The sequence below is a fragment of the Geotrypetes seraphini genome, chromosome 5, assembly GCF_902459505.1.
Source record: "Geotrypetes seraphini chromosome 5, aGeoSer1.1, whole genome shotgun sequence".
NCBI lineage: Eukaryota > Metazoa > Chordata > Amphibia > Gymnophiona > Dermophiidae > Geotrypetes > Geotrypetes seraphini.
Genome location: NC_047088.1, coordinates 236,872,875 through 236,882,493, shown reverse-complemented (window position 1 = coordinate 236,882,493; position 9,619 = coordinate 236,872,875). Strand labels below are relative to the sequence as shown.

General features: G+C 40.9%; 1 protein-coding gene and 1 long non-coding RNA gene across 5 annotated transcripts in view; one reads left to right on the top strand and one right to left on the bottom strand.

The window, feature by feature from the left end:
- Nucleotides 1-9,619, bottom strand: part of MAP3K19 (mitogen-activated protein kinase kinase kinase 19) — a 62,122-nt gene that overhangs the window by 2,948 nt on the left and 49,555 nt on the right. For 2 of the 3 annotated variants that reach the window (XM_033944956.1, XM_033944958.1), the window contains 2 exons: nt 4,461-4,610; nt 3,638-4,335 (listed from right to left, as the gene is read on the bottom strand). In XM_033944956.1, the coding sequence (XP_033800847.1) occupies nt 3,638-4,335; nt 4,461-4,610 (848 nt within the window). Of the gene's footprint in view, nt 1-3,637; nt 4,336-4,460; nt 4,611-9,619 lie in introns of those variants that run through there. The other variant, XM_033944959.1, reaches the window with a different exon arrangement.
- The window catches only part of LOC117360715, a 49,679-nt gene continuing 40,105 nt past the window's right edge, over nt 46-9,619 (top strand). Inside the window, exons 1-3 of one of the 2 annotated variants that reach the window (XR_004539494.1) lie at nt 46-108; nt 7,819-7,929; nt 8,580-8,710. This is a non-coding gene — a long non-coding RNA (uncharacterized LOC117360715). Of the gene's footprint in view, nt 377-7,818; nt 7,930-8,579; nt 8,711-9,619 lie in introns of both variants that reach the window. The other variant, XR_004539495.1, reaches the window with a different exon arrangement.

Genomic DNA, 9,619 nt, shown 5'->3' with positions numbered 1-9,619 from the left:
ATGGTTAAGGGGATGGAGGAGTTGCTGTACAGAGAAAGATTAAAGAAACTCAGCCTCTTCTCCCTCAAACAGAGGAGATTGAGAGGGGACATGATTGAAACATTCAAGGTACTGAAGGGTTGTTTACTCTCTCCAAGGATAGATTGTTTACTCTCTCCAAGGACAGGTTGTTTACTCTCTCCAAGGTAGGGAGAACGAGAGGGCACTCTCTACAATTGACAGGGGATAGATTCCGTATGAATGTAAGGAAGTTCTTCTTCACCCAGAGAGTGGTAGAAAACTGGAACACTCTTCCGGAGTCTGTCATAGGGGAAGACATCCTCCAGAGAGTAAAGAACAAGTTCGACAAGTACCTGCTGAACCGGATTGTACGCAGGTAGGGCTATTCTCAGAGCACTGGTCTTTGACCAAAGGGCCACCGTGTGAGCAGACTGCTGGGCAATTCTTATGTTCTAAATACACAGTGGGCCAAAATTGGACAAAGTTGCGGGCCAACCTTGATATTTATTGAAAACATGTCTGCCATTAAGGAAGTTTTTCCTCCTCATCAGATATAACGATGAATAGGGCATAGGTGATGAATGTAGGCCACGCTCAATATTGGTGAGAGGGAAAGAGAGGTAGGGGACAAAAAAGGAAATTGTACATGTGGGAAAGACACGTTGAGAACCTGGGCATCAGCAATGTGCAACAAATCGTGATATATAATAAAAGCAAACTTTTAATAAAAAATAATAAGATAAACCAAATAATAATTGTTCAACTCCAAAAGTAAACTATAGACGATATGTTTTAAAAACAATGGGGTCCTTTTACTAAGGTTTGCTAATGCATCTATTATAGTCTATGGATGCGTTAGCATTTAGTGCGCACTAAAATGGCTAGCACGCCTTAGTAAAAGGACCCCAATATATTTTTAAACAATATGTGTGAAAAACAATGGCGCAAGGTACAACTAGCCCATGATTGATGTAAAATAGCTGAGCCAAACTTAAAACAGAAAAACTACAAAGGGATTAAAACCAAAAAGGGATAAAATAAAATACCATGTGAATTAGCAACATATATTTGAAAAAGTGTAAAAATATAATCATAATAAAATCTATTACGTGAAGCAGAGAAAACGAATAGGAATATGGAAAAACACTAGCACCGGAAAAGAATGAGGACCAGAAAACAAAACGCCAAAATTAGAATGTGATCAAAAGACTATATACAACAAGGGATTGAAAAGGAAGAAAAATGATGAAAAAATCAATACTTACCAAAAAAAATTGCAGAAGAGTCCAGTGCTACTGTGACACAGTGTGAGACTGAAGAGAGCCAGACAATGCCGCGGGAACTTGTAAAGACTTCAAATGTGATGATGTGCCTAATGGGGGCGTGAGCTGATTGGGTAAAAAAACTGTCTACCAGTGGGCCAGCTCTAATAGACATTTGGTATTTTCTCGAGGGCCAAATATTTACTAGTTTTTAAGCCCATTACATTAACGGGTACTAGAACAGATGTGTACACTTTTAACACAATGGGGCGCTGAGGTCTGTCTTTCTTTCTTTCTTTCTCTGCTTCCTGTTCCCCCTGTCCAGCAGTAGCCCTTCTCCCTTCCTTTTACCTCCCCCCTGTCCAGCAGCACCCCTTCCCTGCTCCCCCTGTCCAGCAGTAGCCCTTCTCCCTTCCTTTTACCTCACCCCCGCCCCCCCCGGTCCAGTGGTACCCCTTCTCCCTTCCTTGCTCCCCCTGTCCAGCATCCGCTAGCCCGGGCAGCCTCTGGGCATTTGCTAGGCCGGCCCGCCTTGCATTATCGAAGTGGGCTGGCCTAGCAAATGCCCCGCAGCTGCTTGATGAAACCGTGGCTGCTGGTCCGGAGGTGAGAAGAAGAGCAGCGTAGTCAGAAGGCAGCGTAGTCAGAAGGCAGGAAGTCAGCCGGTGTCAGAGATCGGGGCAGAAGGCAGGAAATCAGCTGAGGCAGGCACTGCGCATGCGTAGCACGGATGCACGGAGTTTGAACTGCGCATGCGTGCTAAGGGTTTTATTATAGCGGATATTGCGGGCCAGATTTGGCCCATGGGCCTCAGTTTGACACCAACGTGCCTATCCCATGTTTTCTTGAATTCAGACACAGTCTCTTGTCTCCACTACCTCCGCTGGGAGACTGTTCTACGCATCTATCACCCTTTCTGTAAAAAAAACAAAAAAAACCCAACCAAAACATTTCCTTAGAATCTTTTTTACAGAAAGGGTGGTTTTTAATCTGTGATGGATGATGTTTAATTAGAAAATAACTTCATAAAGTAAAGCAAGCAGTTGTCCTTTGATTAGAGCTTGCCATGTAGGTAGCTTAGAATTGTTAAGGCCTAATCACCAAGGTTCTCAGAATTCTAGAGAGAAATAATACAATGTCCCTCTTTTACCAAGGTGCGCTAACTGAGTAGTGCACGCTAAACGCCAATGCGTGCATGTTGGTCTATGGATTCATTAGTGTTTAGCTAATCGGTTAGCGCACCTTAGTAAAAGAGGGGGAATATAAATGTAATATCTTCTGCTATGAAAATTTGGTTTTTCCTTTTGTGTTATAATTCATCATAGGAGACATTTGACTTAACCAATTTGTAATTCAAATTGTGACTCGGTTACTACACTTAAAAGCACATAATAAAAATGTTTATGTTTCCAATTTCTATGTGCAGATAAACTGGAAATGAAAGTGGGTTTTATTTCAATGCTTTGAGTTGCTATGCCACTTGTGCATGTGAATGTACAGAATACCTGCACGCTAGCGGATAAGTGTACATTTTCATAAGTCGCACCAAAACAGTTTAAGTGCTATTCTGTAATAAAGGCATGCTTAAGTGGCATAATGCTAAATGCAACGGCGGCATCCTGGAAGTTAGGCACACCTTTGCTGCATTTAGGTGCCTGCTATAACCGTGGGTACCTAGATTTTAGGTACCCCAATACTGGTTACCCTAGGATTCTATAATGGAATCTGTGCACCCAGGTGCCAGTAGACTATTACTGTGTGGTATCGAGGCATCTAAAAGGAGGTGGCTATGTGAGACACTCAGAAAAAGAGGAGAGAGATAAAAATTAAAAAAGTGGAGGAAAAGACCTCGGTTGTGCTCCATGGGTATAAAAAAAAACCAAAAAAACCTCTACTCAAGTCTTTTTTTTACATATTGGTTCTCTCCAACAACATATAGTTCATTTATTCATTCATACTCCTTTTGTAAAAATGATCAGTATTTGTATCTGGGCTACAATTTCCCCCCACTTTAAACAAAGTTCAAAATACTGCAGTGAAGCCGTGACTGGAAAGATGAAAGCTGAAATGGAAAAAACAGCTGCGCTGCCGGTTCGTCAGGGCTCCAGTGCTGCCTTATCAACAAACAGGCCACTAGCATTGATCTCTCTTCCTCTCCGGTTTCTTCGCAGCTAGTACCCCACAAGGAATCCCCGTTTCGCCAACAAGGCTGCATCAGGGGTTTCACTTTTCTTTCAATGTGCCCATTAAGTTTAGCACACCACTTCTTAAATCTATGTTTCAAAATGGAGGGGATTTTTTTTTTTTAGACCCATGAAGCACAACTGAGGTCTTTCTCCACTTTTTTCTTTATTTCATACACCCAAGAAACGTACCTGGTTAAACACACATTCACAAATTCCCTTGCTTTTCTGGAGAAATGGTCAGGTAAAGAAGGCATAAATCCTCTTTGTGCTCCAATATAGAACATTGCTGCTATCCGGTCCATGTGAGCTAAAGGTGGTTTTCCTGTTGCCATTTCAAATACAGTGCAGCCTGTACTCCAGATGTCCGATTTTCTTCCATATCCAGATTCAGTTATCACTTCTGGTGCCATCCAGTATGGAGTCCCATGCATAGATTTCAGCATTTCACTATGCGTGCCGCTCATGCTTACACATGCTAAACGTTTTGCACACCCAAAGTCGATCAGTTTTATTACACCAGTGGGCATAAGCATAACGTTATTTCCTTTGATATCTCTGTGTATGACTCTGTTTGCATGCAGATAGGCAATACCTTGTAGAATTTGTTTAGTATATTTAGAAAACACTATTTCTGGTAGTGGCCCAAACCGTTTTATAATACTAGCAATCGAGCCTCCAGGTACAAACTCCATAAAAATGCTGACAATGTTATCTTGTAAACAAGTCCCTAAATAGCCAACTATGTTAACATGTTTCAGTGTTTTAAGTAAGTCTACTTCTTCTTGAAGCTTCTTGTATTCCTTTTCTGTAGAGGCTTGATCAGAAGTATCCAGATTGACCTGTTTTGCAGCTATTAATTTTCCCTGGCTGGTCAGACCACAGTAAACCTATAAACAAATCAGCATTTCAAAAATTAAACAAGAAACACAATTCCTATTAGACACTAGAGATTTTTTTAAAAAAAGTCACTATGTAGCTTAGTCTCAAAATTCATTGTAAAGGAAAGACTTACAGTACCATACGCTCCCTTTCCAAGGATTTCACCCTTGGTCCACATGATAGGGTCTTCATTAATTGAACAGAATTCTGAAAATACCATGTTTTCACTTAAACTGAGTGAATTGTCTTCTGTGCTGGATACGTTGGAAGGATTACTTTTACTCTGAGAAAGGGAAAAATAAGCAAAATTAATAAGATGAGATTAGAAAAACTACTATAATAAAACAAAATAAAGCATATACAGAATACCAAGCATGCTCACAGGTAAGCCCCTTTTTGGGCTGTGCTTCTAGAAGGGATTCAGAATGCATTTATCGGTCTAGAAAAGTTCTAGTGTCCAAGTTATACTCTTTATCTTGTATCATTTATACAGCTTACATTTTTGGCACTGTTTGTAATTTCTATTTTGTCCATAACGCGTGTGTTTTTTAAAATTCTTTTTTTTTGTGTGTGTATAATTTGCACCCAGAACTGTGGATGGTGCCAGCTATAAATATTTTTCAATAAATAAATTAAATAGGAAAACTTTCCATCTGGTTCAACTTGAAAGTAAGGCTTTTCATTTAAAATTAGCTCAAAATAGCATGACCGTTTCAAACAACTTAAATCGGAAAAAAAGACGTTTGCTATAAAGAACGCCCTCAGAAGCCCTCAGACCTTCCTTGCTTTGCCTGACAGGCCAAAACAAAAAGACGTTTGCTATAAAGAATGCCCGCAGAAGCTCTGACCGAGAGCATAAAGCATTGGAGCCTGTTTCTGAGGCCATTTAAATTCTAAAGGATGGGAGTGGGGAAAGGGGGAAGATGGGCAGGGATAATAATGGCAGCAATATAGGCAGGTAGAAAAATAGGGAATTGGATAGATTGCTAGGGCTGGGACTGAGGGGCTGTTGGCACTGTGAGAGCAATTTGGGCAGGCAGGACATTTGATGGCAGATTGGAGTGCTGGGAGACTGAGGTGCAGGGTAGAGTGATTTGTGGAAGCAACTTTGGTAAGCGGTCTCTTGGTTTATGCAGATTTGGTACAGTTAGTTGTGAGCATTTTTGTAGCGAGGTCTATTCATGTCACTTACCTTCCCTTGTTTATTTAGTGTATTGCAGTTTATTTATTTATTTATTTTTTAGAGTTGTGCTTTTTGCAGTTGAATGTGTTTTGGTCCATAGAGGCAGACATGCAATGCAGTTTTTCCAGAAACATGAGGTTTTGTTTAAGATACTGGGATGGTTGTTTGCATTGCTAGACATGACAACGTAGATCCAATGGATGGTTAAAAAAAAAAAAACGCTTATGGCAAACTACTGGGTAAGGGGACTGAAACCCTACCTCTCCCACCAAGCAATGTCCAATGTAGTAATATCCCTGGTACTCACAATCTTTGACTACTGCAATGCAATCTTCCTGGGTTTACCAAAATACATCATCAGACAGATCCAAACAGTACAAAACGCCGCAGCTAGGTTTCTACTAAGTAAAACAAGACAGACGAGTGCCACCCCGCTACTGAAGGAGTTACAGTGGCTAAAAGCAGGGTGAAATTCAAAATCCTATTGCTGATGCACAAAACTGTCCATCTCTCGGAACCGCAATACCTAGTGGCCAGACTAAATAACCATACGCCCCGGCATGCTCTGCGCTCGAGCCAAGAGTCCTTACTACAAATACCTTCCTTCAAAGACATCAAATACAAAAGCACCATGACAAGAATGTTCTCAGTAATGGCACCGGCATGGTGGAATTTCCCTACCAAAGGAATTAAAGTTAGAAAAGAACACTGAAAAATTCAAGAAAGGAATAAAGACTATCCTTTTCTCAGACTACTTCAACTGAAACTATGAAGTTGATAGAGAAAGGAAACCAGATCTTTAAGGGATGCATGTAAATAGATAATATGTAGTTGAAATGGCCAACCTCCTTAAGAGGTAGTTCATTTAGTTGAAATGGCCAACCTCCTAAGAGATATGTAAATGTGTATAGGGTATTTAGCAGCAATAGTAAACCTAATATGACATGTGTACACACAGGACAACTGATTTGGTATAAACATGTGCATATAAGTAGGATGATGAATTCTTGGTATAACCATAGAAACATAGAGTATGACGGCAGAAGAGGGCCGGCGGCCCAAGTCTGCCCACTCAAGAACCCTCCCTCCCTGGTGTACTCCTCTGTCATGCATAACCTTGCAGCACTCCCACCTGCCCACTCAAGAACCTGCCCATTCAAGAACCTGCTCACTCAAGAATCTGCCCGCTGCCAGCACTCCTCTGTCATGCATAACCTTGCAGCACTCCCACCTGCCCACTCAAGAACCCTCCCACCATGCCAGTATTAATAATTCTCTAACACCTGGGTATTTCAGTATAGAGGTCATGCATTATAACACCTCACAACTCCTTATGGTAACATCTCTACAGAAGCTAATGTATCGTATCACCTTTATAGAAGCTCATATAGTGTAGTGCCTTTGCAGATGCTCATATAGACCGCTCTGAATTGACTCCCCAGTCATTAGTAGCGGTATAGAAACTCTCAATAATCATAATCATGTGTGTAGTGCCAGTGTTAGTGGTTTGTTTTGTTTTTGGGGTTTTGGATTTACAGCTGGCACATTTTCCTCTGGGCCACTGGTTTCCTTCAGGAAAGAGGTCCTTTGGAGCGCCATGTGGTGAAGCTTTATCATTTTTGCTAAGTCAGTGGGACAGTCTTATGAAATGCTGTTGCAATCATGGGCTAGAAAGACAAATTGGTTGAGGAGGGGGATGTGGATGTGTTTGCAGGTGTCTACCACTTTAAGTACATGCCCAATGCAATGAGCACTTGATTATAAGGTCAGTAGGTAGGCTTTCCTTTACAGCACTCTATAGCACTTTATAGCACTCTACACACTTTATAATTTATGCAGAGCCGGAAGAGAAAATTAATTTACATAAAAAAATTTTTGGTTACACATGCTACTTGCTAAGACCAATGATGAAAACACCACCCCAGTAAGGGTATGAATGGAAATATAAAGTGGTACCTTGGGTGTGAGGTCTAGCGGAAAAATTCATTTAATATAGTTTTGTCCTCATTATCTGGCGTTTATATTTATTTGGACATTTCTAGAAGTTTCCATATTTGGTTGATTTGTTCTTAAACAACAACAACAAAAAAAAAGGTTTGCTTATCTTGGCTTGGACCCTGCATCATCAATTCATTTCATTTAGGGACAGTATCCTCCTCTGCTCTACATGAGAGTTCACCAGCGGTCATTCGTCGGTTAGAGAGGTGGAAAGCCAATTGTTTGGGATATGTATGTTGTGGGATGATGCTGCAGTTTATTAAATTTTCCCTCGTGCTGGTTTTTTTTTTTCTCTCTGTTCTCTTTTCAGAAACTCTACCTGAGGAGATTTGTGTGCCCATCTTCGTTTTCTGATCCTGGAAACATGTAATGGAGTCTCTCTGGGATTGAATTTGGGACTAAGGATTTGATGGGATCTGAGGTATGTTTTCTTCCATCATTGCTACAGGCAAAGCATTTCTCTTTCTCCTTGTTTGGTAATATTCACTTGGGGGGGGGGGGGAATGATTTTTGTGGGCAGTTGAGGCGGTATATCAAATTGGAAATAAATAAATAAATAGGCAAATGAAATGGCATCTATTTTTGGCAGCATGTTATTTCCCTTACACTTAATTTGTCTGGTTTTGTGTACTACCTAGGATTGTTTGGAAAGATGTAAAGAAAGATTAGGTTCTTACCTCGATAATCTTCTTTCTTGTAGATGTGTGTAGTAGTCCTGAACACTAGTGTTATCTGTCTGAACTCGCAAGTTGATTGCAGAATGCTGTCAGTCATCTTTTCAACTCTGCCTCCTTCCCAGCCAGCTGCTCCTTCCCCCTCAGTTTATACTAAAGCAGTCAAGCATCGCTGCAATGAAAGCTATGACCATAAGGAGAAAAACGGGGAATTCCCCGACACTACACTTCTGTTCTGCTCTGTAATAATTATAACAATTAACAGCATTAAAACTGAAATAAAAACTATGTGCAACCAGCATTAAGATTTATGAAGCTCATAGCTACTTGCGTGTCCTTCTATCAGGCAGAAACTCAGATCTCATTTCTCTCTTTTTTTTTTTTTTTTGCAACTCAGCTTAGCTGAGAGACAAAGAATTCTCCAAATTCAGACACAGTCTGATATTAAGACAGAAGGCAGGCGAAGCCCACTTACAGGGCGTGGCTTCAGGACTACCAGACACATCTGCAATACAGGAGATTATTAAGGTAAGAACCTAATCTGTCATTTCAGTGCAACATATCTAGTAGTCCTGAGCGCTAGGGATGTACCAAACCAGTCCCCTGAGACTAGGGCAGGACTACTGAGCCTGCCTTTAACACAGAGAACCCGAAGGCGGTGTCCTCTCTGGCTGCTACATCCACTCTATAGAACCTGGATAAGGTATGACGAGAAGACCATGTAGCTGCTCTACTAATCAACACATGAGAGACCGCCCGAGCCTCCATCCTTGAGGTAGCCACCTCTCTGGTGAAGTGTGCTTTCAACGTGATTAGCAGTTGCTTACCACAGTTCACATATGCGGAGGAAATTGTCATTTTAATCCTTCTGGAGATTGAGGCTTTAAACACAGACCTTCCTTTCGTAGCCTGACAGGCCAAAACAAAAAGGTGATCAAAGATCTGAAACTCATTGGTAAGTTCGAGGTAATGAAGAAGCACTCTCTTCATGTCTAGCAAATGGAATATTTTGTCCTTTTTCTTTCACCCCCTAGGTTGAAAGGCAGGCAAATGAATTTCATGATTGACATGGAAGGCAGAGATTACAGACGTGCGCAAGGAAAGCCCTACGTCTGTAATCTTTAGAAATGGCTCCCTGCAAGAGAGCTTCTGTAACTCAGACCTGCCTCACTGATGTAATCAAGTTTCAAGTTTTAATAAAATTTGATGGATCGCTTAATTGTAATACAAAGCGATGAACAAATCTAAAAACATAGAGTACATTTCTCAGTATGGGGAGATGACATTATTAACATAAGTCAGACAAGAAAACTAAACAGATCCAAAAGGAAAATGGGGGAGGAACTACAATATTTGACAGTAAAGGAGACGAATAGGGGGAAAAGACCATGTGTAGGTCTTGTAAAAATTAAAATAGTAATAAAATTCCGAAAGAAA